Source organism: Opisthocomus hoazin, chromosome 7 (assembly GCF_030867145.1).
Source record: "Opisthocomus hoazin isolate bOpiHoa1 chromosome 7, bOpiHoa1.hap1, whole genome shotgun sequence".
Lineage (NCBI taxonomy): Eukaryota > Metazoa > Chordata > Aves > Opisthocomiformes > Opisthocomidae > Opisthocomus > Opisthocomus hoazin.
This window is the reverse complement of record NC_134420.1, coordinates 38,179,749-38,205,660: the sequence shown is the minus strand read 5'-3', so window position 1 is coordinate 38,205,660 and position 25,912 is coordinate 38,179,749. Positions and strand designations below refer to the sequence as shown.

The 25,912-nt window shown below is 34.3% G+C and overlaps 1 protein-coding gene across 5 annotated transcripts in view; it reads left to right on the top strand.

The window, feature by feature from the left end:
* Positions 1-25,912, top strand: part of RYR3 (ryanodine receptor 3) — a 246,915-nt gene that overhangs the window by 203,725 nt on the left and 17,278 nt on the right. For all 5 annotated transcript variants that reach the window (XM_075426096.1, XM_075426095.1, XM_075426093.1 and 2 more), the window contains 22 exons: positions 1,661-1,831; positions 2,297-2,356; positions 3,480-3,611; positions 4,465-4,577; positions 8,366-8,462; positions 10,033-10,142; positions 10,970-11,021; positions 11,721-11,780; positions 12,054-12,153; positions 12,396-12,475; positions 12,717-12,793; positions 14,523-14,596; positions 14,839-14,856; positions 15,342-15,422; positions 15,823-15,911; positions 16,302-16,430; positions 16,795-16,899; positions 18,040-18,121; positions 18,442-19,763; positions 23,128-23,186; positions 25,287-25,455; positions 25,780-25,866. In XM_075426096.1, the coding sequence (XP_075282211.1) occupies positions 1,661-1,831; positions 2,297-2,356; positions 3,480-3,611; positions 4,465-4,577; positions 8,366-8,462; positions 10,033-10,142; positions 10,970-11,021; positions 11,721-11,780; positions 12,054-12,153; positions 12,396-12,475; positions 12,717-12,793; positions 14,523-14,596; positions 14,839-14,856; positions 15,342-15,422; positions 15,823-15,911; positions 16,302-16,430; positions 16,795-16,899; positions 18,040-18,121; positions 18,442-19,763; positions 23,128-23,186; positions 25,287-25,455; positions 25,780-25,866 (3,267 nt within the window). The remainder of the gene's footprint in view (positions 1-1,660; positions 1,832-2,296; positions 2,357-3,479; positions 3,612-4,464; positions 4,578-8,365; positions 8,463-10,032; positions 10,143-10,969; positions 11,022-11,720; positions 11,781-12,053; positions 12,154-12,395; positions 12,476-12,716; positions 12,794-14,522; positions 14,597-14,838; positions 14,857-15,341; positions 15,423-15,822; positions 15,912-16,301; positions 16,431-16,794; positions 16,900-18,039; positions 18,122-18,441; positions 19,764-23,127; positions 23,187-25,286; positions 25,456-25,779; positions 25,867-25,912) is intronic.

The following is a 25,912-nucleotide window of genomic DNA, read 5'->3' as shown; positions in this document are numbered from 1 at the left end:
CAAAGCAGAATCTGATGGCAAAGGCAGAATGGATCTTCTTTTCACGTTTTAAAAATGTTCAGTTTTTAAGGTTCACCTTAAAACTGTTGAAAGACCTTAAACTAGGTTTTTCATACCTAGTTATTAATCTCAAATGAAAACAAAGAAAATTGGATGTGTAAAATGTCCTCAAGCATAAAGATGCAGAAAAGTAAACCGGTATCCGTCCTTCTTTTCCTTTTTTTTTTAATATATCTAGTATATATTTTGTTATTCCTTATTTAAGATGCACAGTGACGCCACTGGAATACAGTGATACATTGTGGGATTTGTTTGTATGCTGTCAATGTAGAGTACAAATAATGTCATTATTATAGCCATTACATCACTGCTATTTCTAAGGCACTTCCAAAAGCAAAGCTTTGAGGCAAAGTACTCTCTTGCAATTGTTAGTTCCTTAAGAAACGAAGCCACATCCATTGTGTGTTCCCTCTGACCTGCAAAATGCTCAACACCAGCTATGTACACGGACATTCACCATCTAGAAGACAGAATTTGTCAAAATTTACCACTGAGTAGAATATGCATGGCTGCCTTTTTTTCTTCCAGTGATTACTGTGATAATAGTGTGGTAATAATTGGTAGATAACGAATTGCAGTGGATTCTGCTATATCCTTATGTGGAACTACACAATGTATTATAAAAACAGTAGTCAGTAAAACTTGATTGACAGAGGCAAAAGCATGTGGAGGGCTAAATGCAAGCATTTGCTGTTTTGTGGTGTTGTATAAGCCTAGAGGCCTAGTCCTGAAATCTTATCTTAGGCAAAACTCCCCTTGAGTGTAGCAGGAGTTTAATCTAGGTACAGAATTCAGAACTGGGCTATTATGTTGTTGTTGTTGTTTACCATATGTTCATTAAATGTATGGGTCTGTTCTAAAGGTTTGCTGCCTCATAAATGAAAAGTTGTGTGTGAAATATTGTTGTACGTTGTCTGTTGTAAAGAAGATAGGGCCGATGTTTTTCTGTGCTATTTACTTCTCTCTCTGTTTTGTTTTCCTTTTCCTATTACTTGTGATCTCCAAAGATGCAAAAGACGTAATTTTTCATCCCAGAGTTACTTATATTAGCCAAAGCCAAAGGGCAGTGCTTTTCCCAGAGGCACTAATTCATTGGCCTTTTATTGCATTGAATTAAAGCCTTTTAGACACTGGTATTTTTCGATTGAGACAAATCAGACAATATTAATTCATTCAGACCCTAGATAAATATGTTTATGTAAGTTTCTAAGAAAAATATAAAAATCCTGAATTTGTGTCTGTACTATTGAGAACTAATAGTGTTCCCTGAGACTTACTCGGCTTTTAATTTTAGGGTTGTTTCTGATTTGAGAGGTAAGACCCAGAAAATATAGATAGATTCATATGTATGAATGCACACAAAAGTATGTTACTGCTAATAAAATATTACTGTTATTGCAATTTCTGCATTGGCGCACACCAAAAGTATTCCTTTTACATTTCCCGCTAAAGACTGTACACCCTGCCTCTAATGTAGCATTTTTAGTCAATTGTACTACATCAGAACATAGTTTCCTTGGACCATTAGGGGAAGAGTGTGTTGGAAAAGTGTGTGATAGGAGAATTACAGTCATTTACTTTTCTGTTTATTTAATTATAGTCTGGAGGACAAGATCAAGAGAGAAAGAAATCAAAACGTAGAGGGGATTTGTACTCCATACAAACATCCTTGATTGTAGCTGCACTTAAAAAGATGCTTCCTATTGGTCTGAATATGTGTACTCCTGGGGATCAAGAGCTCATCTCTTTGGCTAAGACGAGATACAGCCATGTAAGTATATAGTTTGTAATAGTTTTTAATGCAAAATAAGCAGAACTTTATAAACTGAACTTTGAGGCATAGATATCTAAGCAGTCAATATAATTAAATACATCAGTGTAGTGTAAGCAATTATAGCTGCTGATTGTGTTTTTACAACTAGTGGTGTGTCTAGCCAGCTGCTATCCTTTCTATGTAATTTTCCATTTCTATACAATGTATATATTTACATATGTGTATTCTTTTGGACTAAATACTGAAATATCATTAGTTAGCTTTAATTCTCCTCAAAGTTTAATCCTTGTTTTGTGGTGAAAATGAAAGAAAGCCTTTATCCCATGCCCTTCTGGTAACTTACGTACTTCGAAAACAAAAGAGGTGAAGTTTCAATATTAAAATAATACTTGTTCTGTGTGGCACATGTTCTTATGAGGTGAATCATAATCTGAATTGAAAACTACTTGTACTTTTCTACAGAAGGACACTGATGATGAAGTCAAAGAACATTTACGTAACAACTTACATTTGCAGGAAAAGGTAATATAAAAAAAAATGTCTTAAAGATGCTGATGTGCACTTTTAAAACACAGAAGTCACAATTGTTTTGTTTATCATGATACATAAAAAAAGAGAATGTGAAAAGGTATTACAAAAATTGCCATTTTAACTTGTTTCTTCATAATTTTTTCATGACAATAAATAGTTTTTTTGTAGCTTTGGCTGGTGTTTTTGAGTTTCAGGAAGTCCTATAGAATGGGACAAGTGTAAAGAATTGAGATATTGGTAATTTTAAAGCTATAATTACTTAGAATCAGCTCAAAGCAAGAAGAAACTAAAATTAAAACTGCAGTATTTCAGTTTCTCTTTTTTAATTTAACTTGCACTAATGATTAAATAGTATTTCTAAGAATATGTGCATTTTAATGTGACTATGATAAAATAGCAAAAAGCTTGTGTCGTCTTAACACTTCAGAGTTTTACAAGCACATTTATGTTCCTACTATTTATATTCTGAATACACTGTCAAAGGTGATACCAAAATGGAGTCCTCATCATTCTGTAAATAATAAATAATTTAGATCATTGCCTAAAGTCTTTGAACATAATAGGAGTAACTCATTTATCCATCATGGGAGATGACTGTCTGGGTGCTATAAATTTGTGCTTACATAAATGTAAATTGGACACGCCAAGTAATTCTAATGTGTTTCTTCTATTTCTCTCTTGCAAAAAACCCACATCCTTTGGCTGTAACTCTTCACCTATTGAAATTGCAGCTGTCTTTTATAGACTTCATAAAGCTGCTTTCCACTGTTGGTACAGAAGTCCTGCAAGGAGTTAAACTCAATCCCAGTACTAGATGTGCTTCCTTATTTTTAATGCAGTTAAATGCGATACAGAAGTCCCAGGGTGCTTTATTTGGTTTCATGAAATGAAAATACAGAACCTTGCTTAAGAATTGAGTTCAGTTACCCAACAGTATGCAGAATCTAATGCCATTTTTCTGAGCAGCTAGCAGATATTAATTTTGACTAAAAGGGGACAGATGAAGTGGAATATATCTGTAACATTCTTCATTATACTATGAGAATAATAGTGCTGGTAGTCAATTTCAGTATCTTCATTCAGCAGCTTATGTATGAAATATGTTGGGTTTTAGTCTGATGATCCAGCTGTGAAATGGCAGTTAAATCTGTACAAAGACATTCTGAAGAGTGATGAACCTACTGACCCCGAGAGAAATGTGGAGCGTGTGCAGAGGATATCAGCTGCTCTCTATCATCTGGAACAGGTAGAATATTAAATGTCTATGCTACCCTTGTTTTAAAGAAGCATGAGGTTTTTTTCCTTGTAGAGATTATTTCGACTTCAGTGAGTGTCATTATTAAAGTTTCCTGATAAAAATTACTTTTGCCCATGCGCACACACATGCACATACAAATGTGTATATATGCAAAGTTTTTCGTGTAATCTGTTGCAATGCCTCAGTTTAGCTTCAGGGAAAACTCAGGATGTATTTGCCTTTGAAAAACTTAGTGAACGGTTGCAAGAACTACAATACAGTACGAATCATCACCATTCAGTAGCTGAAAACTCTGTAATTTTAAGAAGAGATGTTTGCATGTGCACTTATTTTTAATATACTGGTTTTAGCCTGTCCCCTTTTTCTGTGCCTGAGGATGCCATACCAACTTTTGAATCAGTTGCCTGTTCATTCAAATGACACAATTTAAATACAAAAAGGCATCTGTACCCTTCCCATACAAAGTTAATCCATTTCATTCACAAGTGATGTAGCACAGAAATTCATTCGCATGAACAATTGAATATGCCTAGTTAGAAACAGGCAAAATAACTAGTTTGGAATTTTAACAAGGAGTCCAACACATGAGATACTCTGGCATCTTGAGCTTCTCTGTATAAACTGAGAGTTACTATACATAAGGCCCCCAGTATTTTTTCTTATTAATTTAGAAACAAAAAAACCCAGTGTAAAACCCCAAAAAAACCCAATTTTTTCAGATAACAGGGCACATTCATAACATTGTCTAATTTGCTAATACATTAACTACTAGCTAGAAAGAAATTTTTGAATAAAAGTGGAAGAGTTTCCATTGTATGTATGAGAAGATGTTTTCCCATAGGTTGAACAACCACTGAGATCAAAGAAAGCTGTTTGGCACAAACTCCTGTCAAAACAACGCAAAAGGGCTGTTGTTGCGTGTTTCAGAATGGCACCGTTATACAACCTGCCTAGGTAAATGCCTTAAAGGTTTATTTTTTTGCTTTTTGTTTACCTTTTTGAGTGCAAATATTGCTTGTATGTATACCTGCAAGTTTGTTGATTGTTAGGCCTGTTTAATTTTGTTGAAGAGACAAGAGTTTGTTAGTTTATCAGCTCGTTCCTCACAGTAGCAAAATACTTGTTTCATGACAAATAACCAGAGGGGGGAAAGACCATAGGAATTACACTGCTTCAAAACCAAAATGCTTCATTTTTGTCAGCTGTTACTCTGTATAGTTCCTCAAGTTATCTGTGAAAATTGTTAAGTTGTTGCTGTTTCTGTCCCTTTTTTGCCTCTGATTGGTTGCTCTTTTTACCCTTTATTCTCCTGTGTTTGTATTCTTTTCTCTTTTTTTAATATTGTATGGCTGTTCCTCTGCTATTGCATGCTTCACGCTCTTTAGCTTGTCTGAGGCAATCTTTAGCTACTACATCAGAATGTTCTATGTGTTAAAGCAGCTATTGGGGTAGAGCAGTGCAGAATGGTATTTTGGACTTATGTGTTGCTCTGCTTCTTACTCCAGTTGAATGTAGATACCACAAAGTCCGAGATAAAGGGCATCCTGTGCCTGGATCCATCTACTGCTTTAAAAAGAATATTAAGACCATGTGGCACTGGAGCCATTTCCTTTACCTGTTCCTTCTCAACAAATCTGCTTCTTATTCAGATACAGCCTAAGCACATCTTTAATTAAGTTTGCCTCTCACCTTCTTCTGCACTTTTTCACCTTTCACATGTAATATTTTTGTTCAAAGATTGTTTGCAAAGTATTTAACAGAAGACTTGCACTGCATTTTTAAATACCTTTAATAAAGCCAATCTACGTGCTTGATGTTGGCTAAAGGTCTGTAGCTGTGTCACTGACCTATTGGAAGAGTATTAGGTTTGCACAAGACAAATAAAAAGCCAGTTATACTTTAAAAAGCACACATCCTTCCATTACAAGACATAGTCATTCTAGACTACAATACCTTCTCTAAGTTGTCACACTACCACCAGGCAATCCTAAAGAACCAGAGAAATTAGAAGGTTTAAGTACAATGTAAGAACAAACTGGCTAGTATCAACCATTCGATCTTCAAGAATTGTGTTTGGAAAAACAAGAGGAAGCGGTATGAAGAGCACCCATTTCAGTATAAAATTACTGTGAGCATTTGTGTTTTTTTCAACCATATTCTGGATTTATAAATTCTTAAGAAGTTTGGAGTATATATGAGCAACCAGATGATAAAAATGATTCACCTTTTTTTTGCCTTTAAAAAACCCCACTTTTATTTAGTATTCTTGAGGTTGATGGAACACTTGTCTAGGGGCAAAATGGGTTATGAATCTGTATTTTCATTTGCAAGAAATTATGGAGTAATACTCATTGAAGTAGGACATTTACGTGATCTGTAATTTTCATTAAAAACTATTCTGTGTTTCAGAGATTGAGGTTGGTTCTTCTCAAACTTTATGGTAGATTTTGTGGTAGAGTTTACTCCTAATTTAAATATGAATGTGAGGCAAATCTGTCCAGTTATTTCATCTTGTAGATGCTAAAAATGAACTGCCATAAATCTATTTTAGCCAATTAATGTTGGTGTCTACCCTTCAAAACAGGCAAGAGTGAAAAAACACTTTGGACTTAGAATCATAGAATGGTTTGGGTTGGAAGAGACTTTTAAAGGTCACCTAGTCCAACCCCCCTGCCATGGCCAGGGACTTCTAGGTGTGTTGCTCAATTCATAGGTGCAGAACAGAGTTTTAAAATTCATCAGTTTATAGACACGTATTTTTTCTGTATAAATCATAGGATTCTGACAGGAAACTCAGAACAGGAGTTTCAAATGCAGCTCTCCTTATTTTGTATATTTCCTCATTTTAGTTGCAGCTTTATATTGGGAGTATTAGTTCTAAATTTGATGCTAGAATCAATTAATTTAAAGGGCAGTAAGCAAACATGGTGGTACTCTTTCATTTATGCTAGAAAAGATTAATATCTTCAGTGAATAATGAGCTTTATCTTTGGAAACTTTTCTGGAGATTTAGGTGGCTTTCAATATAATTTAATGTTACTTTTATATTTTAATCTAATTTTCTTCAAAACACAATGATACATAAAATGTATCAGTTTTTAGGAATTCCAGTAAGATATTTCAAAAATTGAAATGTCTATTGATGTGCAGGTATTTGTTAAATCATAGAAAAATTACTTCAACCTCTACTGTAAATATTCCAAGTACTCCCTTTTCTGAGAAGTGCCTGGAGATTCAAAAGTAATAGTTGTATTTTAAAGTATTTTTATCTTTCAAGGAAAAAAATATTGGTTGATAGGGAATACTAATTCTTCATGTTTTGTGTTTCATTGAATGTACATGCTTTTTTCAAAAGTGTCTTATGTGATTAATGTTTTCTCTGAGATGTGTGTATTTATGTTTGATGTTTTAAGGAAATTAATTGTAAAAAAATGTGTCTGTCCTCTGTATATGCACATAGATACAGCGAAGTTGTACATGGCAATTTTTCATACACAGTTTCAAGTACATTCTTTCTGACTACTTTATTGAGTTTACCTTGCGCCTTTCTTCAATGAAAACCTATATGCTTTTCTTCAGACACAAAATTAGCAATTTCTTCCTGAGCACCTTTCAACGTGTTTGGCTGGAAAAAGTACATGAAAAAACTCAGTATGACAGGCTTATACTCAAGTTAACGGTAATGTAACTTGTGAAGAGCCTCTTCCTTATGCGCACACTTATTCCTTCCCAGCCATGATTTGATGTTATCATAAAACATGAATTTGTACAATTTTCAGAGGCAATTCTGATTGGTCAGTTTTTGAAATTTGATAACAAAATGGCACCAGTGCCAGCAGCAGAACCTAGAAGGTTGGCTCAGTAGCTCTTCCATTGTAAAATAATAATTCATGTGCACAGTGTATTTACGCAAGTCATAGTATCTACAGCCAATTCATATAGCTTTTGTTAGCAGTGCAGGATAAAAGTAAATGAGAAGGCTGTGTGGAACAACCTTTGTAGCCTCGTGTAGTGCACCTCAGAACAAAATTTTCCCCCAGATGTAATGTAAAGATGGAATGGTTTGGCCATTATTATGTGTAGTCTTATGAGCTGTATTCTCTGTGGAAAATTAAATTAATGAATACTGCATAGTAGTAATTAATATGCTTAAGACTTTTCTAAAATTGGTCATTTTCTAGAGCAGGTTTTGTGTATTTCTAATCCAGCTTCTTTGAGAACACATTAATACTGCCCTAATTTGGAACTGAAAGAAAAGAAGTTGAGGTTAAGGCTTCTCTACATGGACGAAGGCATTTATTGTCTACAACAATTGGAAAGTACTTGATAATTATTTTGGTGTTGTTGGCCAACTTCTGCTGTCTCAATGTCCTAAATCTAGTCAACTAGATTTACATCTCATAGGTGTAAATCTTACCCACTCATTCTCAGTCTGTTCAAGTGTGTATTTTTTCCATGCTTGCATTAAGGTTCCAGTCCTGCAGCTTCATGTATAATGTATATTAGCACTCCCAAAGTCTTCAAAACAGAAAGTAATGTGTACATATATGTATAAAAAAAGAATGTTCAAAAGTACACGCGGGTTTGTCGCTGAATGTTAGTTATGTTTTGCATTTTGTTTCACTGACCAATCAGAGGATCAGAATTGTACAAATACGTATCCTTACTAATCATTAACCACCTGAGCTATTATACTATGTTCCGTTACCCCTCTTGATCTCACTTTCACAACCCCCCCCCAGGCACCGTTCTATTAACCTCTTCCTCCATGGCTATCAGAACTATTGGATAGAAACAGAGGAATATTCATTTGAGGAGAAACTAGTTCAGGATTTGGCTGTAAGTACTGACATAATTGGGCATATTTTTCAGTGCCCACTTTAGTGTATACTTTATGTACCTATTATAACCTATATTTAATTTTTGTGTGCTGTATGCATATGCATAAGCTTATAAAATATTAATCCTTATGCTTCAGGGCATAAGGTTATTTTCTGCTGTGGTCAAAAAGACATTTGTCCTGTGATGCACACTGAAGTGCATTAAGATGGTTTATGCCTTCAGACAAACTATGTGATACCATTCTTGGGAAGAGAAATGGATTAGATGAACTGTCAGACTTTTTTTGTCATTATGGTAATTCCTATGTTCCTATATTTTATACTGTTTTTTTAAAGCTTGACACAATTGATCCTTTACCCCTTTTTAAAATTTTTGTTGATGCATAATATTTAATTTTAACATTTTCAGCTTTGATGCAAATTAATTTTGCTGTTTTCTTGTTGATACATCATAAGGAGAAGTAAATATATGTAGCCATATTCAGCAAAAATTTAGTTTACATTTGTAAAAGCGATTGGTAAAGTTCAGCATTTTGTTACTGAATATAGATTCAGAAAGCCTAGTGCTTTTTCTCTTCTCTCACTGTAGTTAGTTTTTCTAAAATACTTCCAAGGGGCCTAGCTCCATAGTATCTAAACACCACGAAAACGAATACAGAGCTTAATGGATCACATGAAAATGTATCAGGAGATGCTTCAGTGTTAGCAAAAGCAGCCATGTTGTGCTTTTTAAAGACCCACTGGTACAGAAAGTTGTATGATTTTTCAAAATTACAGCTAATGTATTCTTCTCATACTCTAAACAATTATATGGTCACAGTCTTTTATTGACTTTGTTCCTTCTTTCTGAATGAAAGAATGAGGCCATTAATCAAAACAGTGATTACAATTCTTTCAGATTTACTGGAGAAGTAAATTAAACTTCTCTAATTACAATTATCTCTAACTACAATGATTCTACAATAATTGAAACCCTACAAAGGGCTGATAACACAAGTAAGGTAAAGATGATATGCTGCTCTTTTGCCAGTGCTGGCTTTGTTATATTTTGAACTGCCAAAACAAGTTTGAAATTGACTAAGAGCAGTCCTTACATTTGTTGAGTCAAGGTTACCTAGAAATGATATATGAAAGTATTGTGGCAAACAGTAGTCTGAATAGGATGTATCTGATGTTATTATGAAAAATAGTTCCATATACCAATAATTCTGCTGCTAAAGAGTTGAGCTGGGACTTTCTTTCAATTCTGATCCACTGGTAACACATATTTTCTGCTGAATAAGGCTTTCCTAAGATTTTCACTGTCTCATTCTCAATAACATGCAAATGAGAAACTTCTAATGTTACTATTAAATATGAATAACAATCAGGTACTCTAACTCCTTCTGAGTCATACAGGCACATAATGTTGCAGGTTATGCTGTAAGTTGCTGAATAAGATGAATACTGGAAGTTAACACAAATTGGACAGAATAAAATTACTGAAATCCTTTCCTAAGCTTAATTACTCATTTTTTTTCTTACTGATGAAGCTTAATTTCTATATTCTCATATAAATCTTGAGACAGACACCTCCAAAAAAAGATGAAGAGGAAGAGGAAGAGACTGAGAAAAAACAGCCTGATCCACTTCATCAGATTATCCTCTATTTCAGTCGCAGTGCTCTCACAGAAAGAAGGTAAAAAGAACTGCGTTGAAAAGCACATAAAGTAAAAGCACACAGTAACTGAATTTCTAATGACATTACAGAAGTGATTTAACACAACTGCAGTTCATTACTGTGCATGGTGAATACTTTTTTGCATCTTAGTTTCATTAGAGTTTTCATGTATTTAAACTATGTATAACCTTTATATTGAGACAAATATTGACTATTTTTGACATTTTAAAAGCTTTGTAACTACCCAGTGCAGAAATAACTGAGCATGAAATCTCATAGAAACATAAAAACTACAGGAACTGCTGGTTCATTCAGAGTAGTAGATGTGTGTTCTGCTTGTTGGTATTCATTGCATTTTAATCAGTATGACAGAAAAGGTTTCACTGATGATTAGCATGAATCTCTTTTAATGCCAGTTTCTCTTTTGAATTTAGACTGTTAATTAGAATATGTGTTTTGTATGAGTAGAGTACTGCAGTGCTTCATATACTTTTTCTGTATGACTAATACAATCTTGCCATCTGACAGTTATAATTATTCTAACTTATATCTGCACGATATTTTTCTGCACCTGAAACAGTCAGTGATCCTTACTTATCCAACATGACCAAGCTGGATATCCAAATATACCTCTAAATTGTTTAATTGAAAAGTTAGAGACTTGATTTGAGGGAAGAAAATACATTTATAATACAATTTTCAAGTGCAATAGCATTTCAAGTAGATGTGTATATATTTTAATAAAATATCCTTTAATAAATATGTTATTTAAATATTAGTAGGAGTATGACATCTTTTTATCACTATATCATAAAATAATTTAAAATTTTTCTTACTCTTTATAGCAAACTAGAAGATGATCCTTTATATATTGCCTATTCGGCCATGATGGCAAAGGTAAATATATAATTTCAACCTCCAACCCTTACTCCACTCAGGTACTTCCCATTAATTTTAAATGCTTTTTAAGCCTTTTTCTTCTCTTTCTTACGTGGACTGCTTGATACCAGTAATTTCTACATTTTTAATGAAGCCAATGCTCTTCAGAGTTATATATATATAATGAGATATTTCCTACATTAAAATAATATAAATTTTCAGTAGATGCAATCCTGTTGATATCACCTGGCACTTTGTTTTATACAGGATTAACTCATGAGCAGTCTTAACATAGTAGTTATCTTTATTCTTTGGGTAATTATTTGGAGTCAGTGTTTGAAGTCAGTCAAAAATAAGTTGCCAATCAGTTTTTGCAACATATTGATTACAGCTGACATGTGTGAAGGGAGTTTGACTGTGGAGATAAGTATTATGGATATAAATATGACACAAGAACACATAGCCTGCAGTTACAGGGTGCATATGCAGTTGGATGAATAACCTCAAGTACTCATACATAGGGAATATCAGGATCTTAGCCTGGATGGGCACAAATATTTACGATTACAGGGATTTTAAATCTTAATGCTTCTTAATGCCTTTAATTATTGCTTGAAAAAATTTCTTTGGTCATTTTTGTAGAAATACTACAGTAAAACTAGGCATTATGTTTCATAATGAGCAAAATCTTGTGATTTCTGTTTCTAACATCAAAAGAGCTGTCAGGAAGAAGAAGAAGAAGAAGAGGAAGAAGAAGAAAAAGATAAGACATTTGAGGTGAGAGTTTAAATAATGTTTCTTTCTCATTGGCTTATTGCAAGTATTTTAAATAGGTCCACTAGAATCTATGCAAGAGTAACACGGTGTGTTGAGCTGGTTTACTAGGTCATTCACACAAAAGAAAGACGGTGTGTTCTGAAGTTTTGGAATAAAACAACCCATGGATTATGGAGGCAGATGGCCTTCAACATCTTCTGATTTCTCATCTTCCTATGTTTTCTGAATCAGTTCCCGTGTGTATTCTGTTCTCATTTTTGTTCCCAAACCCAGGAGAAAGAAATGGAAAAACAGCGAACTCTCTATCAGCAAGCTCGCTTACATGATCGTGGAGCTGCTGAGATGGTCCTTCAGATGATTAGTGCAAGCAAAGGTAATAAACTGTGAATTATTAAAAGTATACGTGATATACATATCATAGGTATAATGCTATACCCATAGAGCGTATTATGTCATTATAGCTACGATATGTATATCATATACAACTTGTATATGGTTTATAATGAAGTAAAATAAATGTCATTTACAACTATAGTAGGTATAATTTCCAGACTGCTTTTCTGATTGAATAGTTCATAACTGCAAGGTTTAATGACTGTACCCTTGTTTTGACAGGTCATACAGGACCCATGGTGGTTGAAACACTAAAACTTGGTATTGCTATTCTAAATGGTGGGAATACCATAGTTCAACAGGTAATGCTTTTCTAACTACTAGGAGGCAAGTAATTCTGAGAATTTCAGTGTTCTGTTGCGTTTTTATTTTAGTGCATTTAATTTTAAGCTAAAGTGTGAAGGGATATCAGGGTATTTTTGGTACAATAACAATGATATTGCTTGCCAGTGATTTGCATTTCAAATTGTAATTCAGGAAGTTGTTCATTTATATAATTTTAATAGAGATTTTTTTTTTCCCCAAAAAATGTATACCCTTTAGAAAATGCTAGACTACCTGAAGGAGAAAAAGGATGCTGGATTTTTTCAAAGTCTCTCTGGCTTGATGCAGTCCTGCAGGTAAAAGCATAAATCATATTATTACAGTTTCAGTTTTCTTCAGGTTAGTGGCTTATTCCTCAGTGCAGCTGTATTTGTTAGACTTAAATTACAGGAGTAACAGATTGTAGAACTCTTGTGGGAAATTTTTGTGAATCAGAGGAGTAGTTTGTTCATCTTTTAGAGTATTCTTCTGAAGGAGAAAATAAAGCAAAGACTGTGTATGCCTTTGAAGGCTTAGTTTGGAGGGGCATAAAAGTGAAATGTAATGGCTCTTTTACTAGTCCCTCAAATTTTCTGTCTGGGTCGTTCTAAGGATGGAGAAGAACCCTCATTGAAGGAGAGACAGGCCAGTGGAGCTTTCCTAAGCTTTCAGTTTCTCCACATTTCTGACGAGTTACATAATCTCTGTCTCCATCTCAATCCTCTGCATATGTATAAGGTTTGTTAGAGATGGCACATGTCCAAGGAGACTATAGCAGTCCATTCCCTTGATAAACCAAAAGTTCAAATTAGTTAAGGTAAAGGACTTCCATAAAGAAGGTGGAAAACTGTTGATGTTTCTGATTACTCATACAGTAGAGAACCTCCTTTTCTCAGCCATTTAAAGCAACAGAAGGGTTCTTAAGGAGTAGACTGGGAATTAGAAGTGGAGAAGCTGTATGAAGACAGGAAAAAATGTGGAAAGAGTGGTGACCTGTGCTGCAGAAATTATCGCTGAGTAGTTGTAGCCTAATTAAATAACAGCTATCTTCAAACGTTTCCATTTATGCAGAACAGTTTAGCAAGGTCTTCCTCAAACAGGAACTGCAGTGATGGTTATTACCAATTGTGTATGTGTATCATTTAGGACTTCATTAACAAAGGTTTTGATAAAACGGCTTGAACACTGACAAGAAAATGATGCTGTTAAAAATGCTTTTAGTTTTAATGATGTCACTAGATAGTAGAATATGTGACTACATTGCTGTTTAACTTGAAAAAAATTAGATAATGATAGAATTTTATTTGGACTCTTTAAATTTTATTTATTAATTTATTTGGACTCTTTAAATTTTAGTAAAATTTTAGTAAAATTTTTAAATTTTAGTATTCTAACTGGGTGGTGAGAAGACTCCTCATCTGCTATTCCACGTGCTGGGCTATGCCAAGTTAGCAAAAGAAAATTCAGCTACCAGTGTATTTTGACCTTGGAAGATACGGAATCTCTGATTCAGGAAGATATGGAATCTCTGATTCAATGTATGTCTTCTGAATATGGAATCAGAGATTCCATATGTCTTCTGAATAATGTAATAATGCATAATATAGACAGTAGAAATATAATTGAAGTAGAAATATATATATATAGAAATATAATTGAAAGAATAGTGATAACTTAGTGGAAAACAGTGTGACTGAGAAATAACTGCAGTAAGGTCCTTTTGGCAGGAAGATTTAAGTCAACATAAAGAGTAGTATTTCATGTTCCATTTCCATTCTTCATTTATGCATGAAACCATGAATGATGTTACTGGAAGAGAAGTTAGGTAACTGGTGAGACTTGACCTGAGACCCATTTCTTTTCAGAAATGGACACAGGACCCAAGCTCTTTTATCTAATATTCATATTAAATAAAACATGAGGCAATGCATGTCGCAGTGGGTCAAGACTTGTAGTTGAAGGCCTCCAGATATTTCCTAGAAAATAATTTTCTATTGTGTGCTATAGTACTTTTTCCTGTTGGTTTTTTTTTTTCTTCCATATAAGCGTTCTTGACTTGAATGCGTTTGAGAGACAAAATAAAGCAGAAGGCCTGGGAATGGTTACTGAAGAAGGAACTCGTAAGTAGAAAGAAATTGATTCCTGTAGTGCTTAAAACATTACTTGTGTTTCCTTCTTTAATAAGAACTGTTACTTACTGTGGCTTGAGGTTTCTGTTGATAAAATTACTATAAGTAATTCTAGGCTTTGAATTCTGAATATGCTTTATAATTACAAAATCTTTAGCAATAATTTTTAAGAAAAGCGTTGTAACTTCCAATATTCTTATCCTGTATTCTTGTTATTTTTCTTTGATCCACAGTCATCGTTCGTGAGCGTGGTATGTTTGGGTTTACAGTTTTCGATACTATTGTTGCAAAAATGTGTTGCAAATACAGAGAGAAATCTTTCATTGCATCTTCCCAGATATCTTTAGGTTTAGCTTTATGGTCTGCAGCAGGTTGTGTGTTCAGCTTGGATAAACAGTTTGATGCTTATTAAAGAATTGTCATTCATATTTAAGGCATGATTTTAGCTATAACTAACCATTTACTTATTAGAGATATATCCTGTTGCTTTCCTTTTTGTTGTTGTTGGTTTTTTTTAACCTTGGATGCATTGGAGTGCTAAATATTTTGGCTTTGCTTTTTCTGTCCCAGTTTTTCTTTTCATTATTATCAGTCCGTTTCTTTTAAATTGCTTTAACGCTTTTATAATACTATTTTTTATTAGAATTCCAGTTTTAAAGGTTGTTGTAATATTATGTGTTCTGTGTATTTAATCATAATAGTTGTCACATAATCATTGTATTTGTATATTTTAAAGGTGAAAAAGTGTTGCAGCAGGATGAATTTACTCGAGATCTGTTTAGGTTTTTACAGCTGCTATGTGAAGGGCATAACAATGGTAAGTGAACTGCATTAATTTTGGGGAAAATGTGTGATGAGCCTGTTCTAAAACAGAGTTGGATAAAGCTGATTCTAATGGTTTTTTTCCCTCTAATTCATTTAGTTTTCTGAGGGGAAATTGGCATGCCAACCATTTCAATTGTGGAGTTCAATTTGAATTTTAAGTCTTAATGTAATTTCAGGTTTTATGCCATTGTTAATAGTAAAGCCTATTGCAAGTCATGTGGATAACAATTCTTCAGTTGTATTTGCATTGTGATCTGCTGTAGTTCAATAACACATAAGCATCTGTACCCAACAAGGTACTTAAAATAAGGTATTCTGCATGAAAATATGAAAATAACGTATTTTTTTATTCCTATATGTACTAACCAAGCACAAATCACTTCTTATTTCAGATTTTCAAAATTACCTACGTACTCAGATGGGCAACACCACTACAGTGAATATTATCATTAGTACAGTTGACTATCTCTTGCGTCTTCAGGTGAGGAAAAAACAGGGGAAAATGGAATATAACATATTTACCTTTTCTTCATTTTTAGAAATTCACATTTTACTGGAATCAAATATGAATATCCTCTCTTCAGGGGTGTCTGAAGTAAAGAATTCTGATCTAATTTATTTCATCTCTTCTTTCCTTTTAAAATAGATGACCTTTCAGAATTCTGTGTGAAACCAAATGTTTGTTAATTTATTTCATTTTTCACTTCTGCAGGGAGCATAGTTAGATAAAAATGCAAAAACATTGTCATGAAAATAGACACAGAAATACTAAATCCCATCTGTGGCTAATTTTTGGTGATACAAATGCAGGCAGTAAATACTGCATACAGAATCCCAAATTAGAAAGTATAATGTTGGTTTTTTTTCTTAGGAATCAATCAGTGACTTCTATTGGTACTATTCAGGAAAGGATGTCATTGATGAATCAGGACAACGTAACTTTTCTAAAGCTCTGGCTGTCACCAAACAAATATTCAATTCCCTTACAGAATATATACAGGTAAACAAAATGTTTTGCTCAAGGTACTAACAGTGAAGGTCTATGATTACAGGGCCTGATCAAGGCCTGTTACAAATTTGTAAATACTTTGGCTTTATTTTTCTTAATTTTGATAAAGTTACGTGGAATCACTGGCCCAGTGTAAAGTTAATACTAAAACATGTGAATGGCTGCATATTTAATATGATACAATCTAGTATTTATGCACTAGATACGAAAGAGACCTTGGGAAGATTTCTCATGTAGCTTCGTGGAAGCCTGAAGTTTCTTTTTTAATTTTTTTCAGGGAGAAATCTTAGGAAAGCAAATTATTTGTTTTATGTTGTAGAAATAAAAAATGTGGTTTTCTTACTTTTTTTTTTAGGGCCCTTGCATAGGTAATCAACAGAGTCTGGCTCATAGCAGGCTGTGGGATGCAGTTGTTGGCTTTCTTCATGTTTTTGCCAATATGCAGATGAAACTTTCACAGGTATTTTCAGTAGTCAAGTAATCCTTCTTTGAATATGTTTATAAACTACCACCAAGTGAATACTGAAAGCTGTAAATGTGCTAATACTAATTGATTGTACATGGGCCTGTTGTAATGTAGAGGTCCAAGACTGAATCACAAGACTAACATCTTCATATCACTCCTTTAGCATTAATCATCACTGTGCACCCCGCCTTTTCTAGTATTAAACCCACTGCTTCCAACTCAATTATACCTTTTTGATAATGAAGGTGACAGTTTGGTCCGTTGCTCCCTGTTGTCAAAACCTGATGATCTGTCAGAGCAGAAGTGCCATTAAAAATATGGTTCCTATGCTACAGCTAAGTAGGGCAAGAGAAAAGCTGGGAAAGGTTCAAAGAGGGGGAGGAATGTGACAGGCAGTCAACTTGTCCAGTTAATTCATCGCAGGCACTGAGCAGGAGGAAAACAGGCAGTGTTGATTTCACTGTGCAGGGGCGTTGTCAAGTCCCAATCCTCTTCACAGTTTCAGGCTTCTGTGTTCTTTTGTGACTTCTGCTTAATGTACCCGTAACACCCGAGCCACTAGGCACTGAGTGCAGCAGTGCCGAGAGTTAATTCCTCGGTTTTATTCAGTGTCTCTGCTACCCTCGGACTTATTCATAAGACTTCTTCCCACCCTACAGAAGTAATGGGCATTTTGAGGATACTTAACAGTTTTTAGGTCCTTAGTCATAAATCCGTGTTAGACTGCTAGTGTTCTGTAGTTAAACAGTTCTAGTTCTGTTTGACTGGTAATGCATTATGCCATTAAATATTCCCTGTGAAGTGAGAAAGGATGGATTCTTTCTGAGATGAATACTGACAGATCTGTGGAATAACCGATTTTGTGAGTTTCTGCTGACCCTTACCTGCACTTCGGTACTCTTTAATGCTTTATTAAAGCTTATCTTTATGGTATTAATACCTCTGCTGTAGTAAGTTACCTTCATATTATATAAGACTTATGACAGTAACCATAATAAAATGACAGTGAAATGTTGCTGAAGAATGTGAGCTACATTTAGATGACCATCCTATGTACTGTTTTTTTCCAAATGTATTTAGTTTTCCATATAAATACAAAGGAAAAACAACCTTATACTCCGTCTTTTTTTACAGGACTCTGCTCAGATTGAATTGCTTAAAGAACTGCTAGATCTGCTAAAGGATATGGTAGTGATGCTCTTGTCACTGCTTGAAGGTAGGACCTGTTTTTTCTTTACGGTCAAATATGATTATCTTAGCTTTATAATGTAAAGTATGATAATTAGGTTCACCTTATATAAACTGGTTTTTAATTGCCTTTATGTAATTCCAGGAAAAAACCTATCTGATATTTATTTAACAATTATTGTGGAATATACATAGTCATGAAAAAGAGGGCTGCTACAGAAAAACATGTTGAAAGAAAAATTACAAAGATTTAAGAACAGTTTTGTTCTGTTCTCAGCATGAATATGAAATTTATTTACTTAAAATGTAGTGATGTCAAATAACTTCCTGTTTTAACACACTACTTAGGTAACGTTGTAAATGGAACTATTGGAAAACAAATGGTAGACACACTTGTCGAATCATCTAGCAATGTAGAAATGATTTTGAAGTTCTTTGACATGTTCCTCAAGTTAAAAGATCTGACTAACTCAGATGCTTTCAAAGAGCATGACCCAGATAGTAAAGGCATCATTTCAAAGAAGGAGTTTCAGAAATCAATGGAGGCTCAAAAACAATACACACAGTCAGAGATTGAATTCCTGCTGTCCTGTGCAGAAGCTGACGAAAATGATATGTTTAACTACGTTGATTTTGTGGAAAGATTCCATGAACCAGCCAAAGACATTGGATTTAACGTAGCAGTATTGCTAACAAACCTTTCAGAGCACATGCCTCATGATTCACGCCTTCAGAGCTTACTTGAACCTGCGGAGAGTGTTCTTAATTACTTTGAACCATACCTTGGCCGTATTGAAATAATGGGTGGAGCCAAGAAAATAGAAAGAGTTTACTTTGAAATCAGTGAATCCAGTCGAATGCAGTGGGAGAAGCCACAGGTGAAGGAATCCAAAAGGCAGTTCATATTCGATGTTGTAAATGAAGGTGGAGAGCAAGAAAAAATGGAACTCTTTGTCAATTTCTGTGAAGACACAATCTTTGAAATGCAGTTAGCATCCCAGATCTCTGAAACGGATTCATCTGAGAGGCCTGAGGAAGAGGAAGAGGCAGAGCCTTCTTATGTAGTGGATATTGAAGATGATGAGGAAGAGGAAAAGTCCCTGGAATCTGCTTCAGCTTTTGCAATGGCCTGTGTTGCAGTGAAGAAGAATGTTGCCAACTTTTTTAAAATGGTCACTATGAAGAACCTAAGGAAACAATACAGGAAAGTTAAAAAGATGACAGTAAAAGAGATGGTGAAAGTGTTTTTCTCCTTTTTCTGGATCCTATTTATAGGGATATTCCAACTGTTCTTTACTATAGTGTGGGGAATTTTCCAGATTCTTTGGAACACTGTGTTTGGGGGTGGCCTGGTTGAAGGAGCCAAAAACATTAAAGTTACTAAACTATTAGGGGACATGCCTGACCCAACACAGTTTGGAATCCATGATGATGTTATGGAAGCAGAAAAAGCTGAAGGCACTGAGCATGGTGTCGGAGCTGAACTTGTGCAGTTTGTGAAGGGTGAAAAGGGAGAAACTGACATCTTCTCGGACATTTTTGGCATTCATACAAAGAAAGAAGGCTCAAAACACGGTCATGATGCTGGACTAGGAGATATTGCAGAAATCCTTGGTACTGATATCCAGTCGTCTTTGGAAAACACAGTTCGTAAGAAGAAAGGGTTACAGGTATGTTAAAGAGATTCTGTATTTCTGTGCACAAAATGATAACAATACAAATATATTACTGAATTTTCTATTAGTAACGGCATTATTTGCTAGTTAACTGATTAATCAGTGTTCTCAATGAGAACATACTTTATAATCTGTACTCTTTTAAAACAAATAGGAGAGTTTGTGTGGCAGAACAATTCAGTCCAGTGTGTTTAGATTTCACTGCAGTAAATTGTTGTTATTGTTCATTTGGACTTTATTCAAAACAAAAAATGCTAGCAGCTTTCTAGGCACAGTTTTTGCTTTAAATGGTTTACAGTCTTGTTTATGCTGCATACCCCATTTTTTTCACAGTGTATTACTTTTGCAGTCTACTTTCTCCATAGTAATGCCATATCATTATTGTCTGTCTTCTACATGCTTTACTGATCACACACAATAAAATATCCTTTTTCCCTGTTATTTGAAATAATTTTGCCTGAATTTATTGTTACTTTAATGATTATCGGATAATCATTCTTTAATTCCATTTTATGAAGAATATATTTTGTTTCACTCAGCTGAGCGAAATATAATTTATTGTTCTGTTTAAAAATGGATTGAACTAAATATCAAAACCCAAACACATTTGTAATATTTGCAGGGCATTGTGTTTCACTCTGGCCTTCAGATTTGTTGCTACTTGTTATTCAAATATATCTTTCCTCTAATCATTAATCCACCTCTTCATGGTATGCTTTCCACATATTTTCAAGATAAACCTCAATTGTACAACTTCTTAGTTCATTATTTCCTATTCATTTGTATGTTTTTCTCCAAGATTTGTTTATTGCCTCCATCAAACCATATTTTTCCATTTATTTTTCTTATTTATTTATTAATTCATGTTTATGTGTGTACTTAAAAATTACAGTCTTTTAATATCTTGTCTCATTTAGCACAAATGTAATGTGGTTGGTATTTAAAAATACTATTTTTACTTAAGGATCTTAGCAGGTCTGAGTAAATATTTTAGAACTTTCTTCAACAATAGTTGAAGTAAATATTTTACTTCAGACCTGAGTAAATATTTTCTTTGCTTTACTTTGATTTACATGTTTTTCATATTTTATACATTTCTCAGATTTATTTGTAAGTATTGATAAAAATGGTCAATAATGCAATTTATCCAGCTTTGACCTTTAATATGTTATACAGTGAAATTTACCAAAATAATGCTTACACTAATTCCATATTAAATAAATTGTTATTCACATTATGAATGGCTCAAGTAATCCAGTTGGAGCACTGAATATACCTATTCAGTAGAGCTCAAAGAAGAAACAGCAATGTAGTAATCAAAAATTCCCTTCAGGAAGTCACTGTCTTTCTTAAGCATTTACAACGATAAAGCTTATGCAAATGGACAGAAACTCACCTCTATATACTGGAAAAGCAATTGTGTAGTGATAAGGTCAATGACATTACCATATAGTCAGAGAAACTGTAAAATAACCTATGGAATTGTATGTGATGAAGATTGTTAGGACTTGGGTTTTACTGTGAAGTTCCACAGAAATCTGTGCTGGGAGCCATGCAGGTTCACAAGAAAAGAAGTGAGTAGTGAGCTAACAGAGTTTGCTGATAAATCTAAATTATTTGTAGCAGTAAAATCAAGAGCTAATTGCAAAGTTGCCTTAGAATAGCAGATGAAAATCAGTGAAGTGATGTATGTGGAAGGAAAAGTTGTAATTTTGCATGTAAAATGTTGGATTTTGAGCTGATGGTTACTGCTTGGGTATGAAACCTTGGGAATATAATAGAGTTGTACAGAAGTGTCAGTTCAATGAAAACGTCAATCAACACAGATCAGAAAAACAAACTGAAATTTTGAATTGTTGAGAAAGGAACAGAGAGCGGAAAACCTCAGAATGCTTCATGAACACCAAGTGTATCTGTGACCTGAAGACCAGGTTCCCTCATTTCAAAAAGAATGTGATAGAACTGAGAAAGATTCAGTGAAGGTCAAAAAGTTACCAAAATTTTGTATGGAACAAATCTTGTGTACGGAATTAAGTAGGTTAGGCTCTTCAGCCTGGAAAGGAGACAACTGAGAGAACTTATGACTGAAGGATGAAGAGGAGGGTTACGGATTTATTCATTCTTCCCCACCCTACCCCTTAGAAGAACTAGGCATCATCAAATGATCTCTGAATTACCCTTCACGAGCTTGAGATCTTAGGGGAAACTCTTTGTGGAAGAGTTACACGCTTCCATCATGTGTACTAGATGAGGTTCCACAGATAAGAGGTGAGATAAACAAGGCAAGATCGATTTAGTAAATTCTTTCACTACTTATGTGTGAGAGATAGGCATCCAAGTGAGTAACAGGGGGAACGTTTAGATAACTGTATTTATGTATTAACCAAAAATGCGGAATACACCAACAGACAACCGGTGTCTAAGCACTTTGAATACAGAATACAGAAGAGGATAAAGAGTTAAGACAGGATTTTGCAAAAGTGAATGGTAGCATATTTTAGGCACTTTAGATTCCTTTGTGAATCTAGGACTTCGTAGCCTGCATCTCTGATTTCCAGTGAAGCTTAGATACTCAAACTGCATTTGAAATGAGTTTACTTTCGTATTGCAACACTGAGCCTAAAGGTGTTTGAAACCAAGGCCCCAGCTTCTTTGCTGCATTTAGCCATCTGTAAAATTGTACGTTAGTTTTTCCTTAAGCGAATGTTGTAAACGCATGCTTAGATTGTTATGAGGTGAGCCAGTAAAGGTTTAATGAACCATCAACCCACCTAAGATAAATAGTTTGAAGAAAAGTAAGTAAAAGTTGTTTAAATCACGTAAGTAAAAGTTGTTTAAATATTTATCTGTTTTCAAATGCATCAGTTGATCTTGACAAAGTAATTAGGTTTTGTAATATCTGATAATTACACAGATCTTTTTCTGATTTTTCATGCTGTCATTGATATATTATTCCTTGGTTCATATTTGGAATGAGGCAAACTGATGCTTATTTTCCACATAATCAGTAACTGCATTGAGTCTTTGTGAGTGACTTCTGTATTAGGGTGTGATCTGGATGTAGTTACCTTCATCCTCAACTGGTCGCATAATCAGTCTGATAACCACGTATAATTACTTCAAGTTATTCAGTCAACTGGCCTAGTTACAGTATTGATAACACTCTACTGAAAAATGCTGTCAAAAGAATTTCTGCATTTTCACTGTTAAAATCCAGTCTGAGCTGTCTATTTTTAAAAATCTAACACTTTAAAAGTGCAAAGTGGTATAAAAAAAGATAGTGTGGTAATTGTTGTATTTGTTTCTTAGAAATTTTATTTTAATGGATCCATTTTGACAGTTAAAACACTTCTTGCAGATATCTGAAATTGCAAAAGAAGCTGAAAGAGAAAGAAAAGCAGAAGCTGAGAAGGCAGAGTAAGTTATTTTTGCACAATTCCCATTTGATTCCCTGCTGCTTCCTAGTGCTAGGTAATTTGGCCAGAAGAACCCAAGCAATGCTCTGTATCAAAAGCACTTTCTGTACACTTTGTCTCATCTGTATTTTGAAAAGCAGCACAGTCCCTAAGAGGTGGCAGACCATCTCAGTGGGCATCAAAATGGTAATCCGATTCATTTTTTTTTTTCGTGGCCCTTGACATTTCTGTGTATATAAATCTGTGGCCATTGTCTTTAAAAATTCCCATGACTACATTTAAAAATGAGCACCAGTCTTGAAAAAAACTGCAAGTTGTCATTGCTGCTATTTATACTTTCCCTACTACCCACTGTAGTTTTCAGGCAGCCGCAGCTGAAACACAATATTTGACTAACCCAACAGTTTTTATTATTGGTGTTTAATCTGTTCTCAGGTTGTGAACTTCACAACAGATACATTCCTTTGTCCAGTCATCCTGCATATGACTGACCTATAAATAACTTTTAAAATGCTTACCTTGCTTTAGCAGCATCCTACTTTTAAGGGACATGATCTCTTTTTGGACCTGCAGCCACACTGTAGGCTTGCAGCCTGATGAACGCCCTTAAAATATTTGTAGACACATACAAAAGATCTCTTAGAGATTCTTACATATTCAAAAGCTATGCATATTTTTTCTTTTTTTTTTTTTCCTGTTTTGCTTCATGTTTAAAGTGTTTACTTCAGCCTCATTTATCTTTCTTATCAGCCAAAGTTAATTTTTTTAAGTGGGCCATTGGGGTCAATATTTTAGGACCAGATACACTTTGTATAGCTTGTCTGAAAAGTATCCTTTTTTCTCCTCTGTATATATATACACTTATATGTGTGTATGTAGGCATGCATGTATATGTATGTGTATATACATATATGTGTATATGTGTGTCTTATATGGACAAGAATGTACATATCCATATGCTCACACATATGCATTTAAATAGGGTTTTTGGTTTTTTTTCTGTTACCTCGTGAGTCTGTGATTCTGTGAAATGATCCCTTTTAAAAGTTTTGTTAAATCATACCGCTGCTGGCCTTTTTTCTTTGTGGACTTATTTTGGTCTCCTCATTTAGACACTAGCAGCATATTCACTAGTGCTTCAGTGAAGCAATTTATAAATACCTCGGAATTTGCCCAAAATCTCCTGTGCCACTCATTTTTTTATTTTAGGCTTTTTCACCTCTTATTTTCTATAGGCATGATCTCTTTCTACCTCTGTTATTTTATTGGCCTTATTTTTCCTATTCCCCGTTGTCTTCTCATCCGCCATGCTTAAATCTCTTCTCAAGTACTTCTGCAGCATATTCAAATTGCCTTCAGATTAAAAATTAAAGTTGAAATGGCTTACACTTCTGAGGCTGCAACAGGGGCTTTTTTTGCTAGAAGATAAACACATTCTTTTACATATATGCAAATTTTTTTTTTAATTTAGTAACTAAATTCCCCTATTACCACATACAGTCTTAATACTTAATTTTCATAAAGGCAGTTCAGTGGTGCAGGAGGATTGATTGTCATCTTCTACGTACTTTGTAAGGTGCGACCCTCTGAAGCAAACTTCCTTGTTACTCATTCATCTCTCTAACAACAGTGATTGCCTTGACTGAAATGAATTCATTTTATGATACTGTGATTCAGTTACGATACTGTGTACCAAATGCCAAAAGCTTTATTTCTCTTCTTCAGCCCCAGTCTCAAGAAAGTACACATGAACACTTAAAATTTTTATGTTGCTTGCTTTGAGTATGTATGTATATCACTGGTTTTGGCAAACTTTATCCACTTCATGCTTGGCGCAGTAACTTCTGCTTGGTTTTTGGCTTTTTACCCTTTTTGATCTCCCCTCGACAACTCTATTCCTCCATATCATTTGAAACTAAGGTCACTTCTTTTACTCTGGGCTTACTGTCCACCTCAAGTCTTTTACTTACAATCCTTTTTCTCCCAGTGTCAACACTAACTTTCAAAGCCAAACTTCCTGAATTAGACTTCCTTCTAAATGAATGCATTTGCAATACAGAAGTTTGGCTAGGTATTTTTGTTAAGATAATCTTTCTCCTAGCATGGAAGATGGGGAGAAACAAGATAAAGCAAAGGAAGTACAATCCGAGCAGCTAGAAGAGGGAAAAATGAAGAAAAAGAAGCGAAAGCATGGACAAAAAATTGAGAAACCGGAGGCTGTTATGGCTAACTTCTTCAAAGCTTTGGAAATTTATCAAACAAAAATGCTTGTAAGTTTATCATAAATTCTTCTAGTCATTGAATTTTTATTTATACAATATAGAACACTTGTTTGCTATTGAAGGGAGAAATGTTACAGACATCCTTCTAGAAAGTTTTCCTTAATATTCTATTTCAGTCTTCCCTGCTGAAATTTTAAGCCCATTATTTTTAATCCCGCTTACCATGAAATGCAAGAATAGGCTCCAAAGAAATGCCCTTGCTCATTATAGCTGGTGTATGAAGGCAACACGATTGTGTGTTTACTTTCTACTTTTCTTACGTTGATATTAGCTACAGGCCACCTCTAATTAATTTTTTTTTTTAACTTTCAGCACTACTTGGCAAGAAATTTTTATAACTTAAGGTTTCTTGCTCTATTTGTTGCATTTGCCATCAATTTTATTCTTCTGTTTTACAAGGTAAGATTATGCATTGTTCTTTAAATGTTTTTCGGTTACTTCCAGA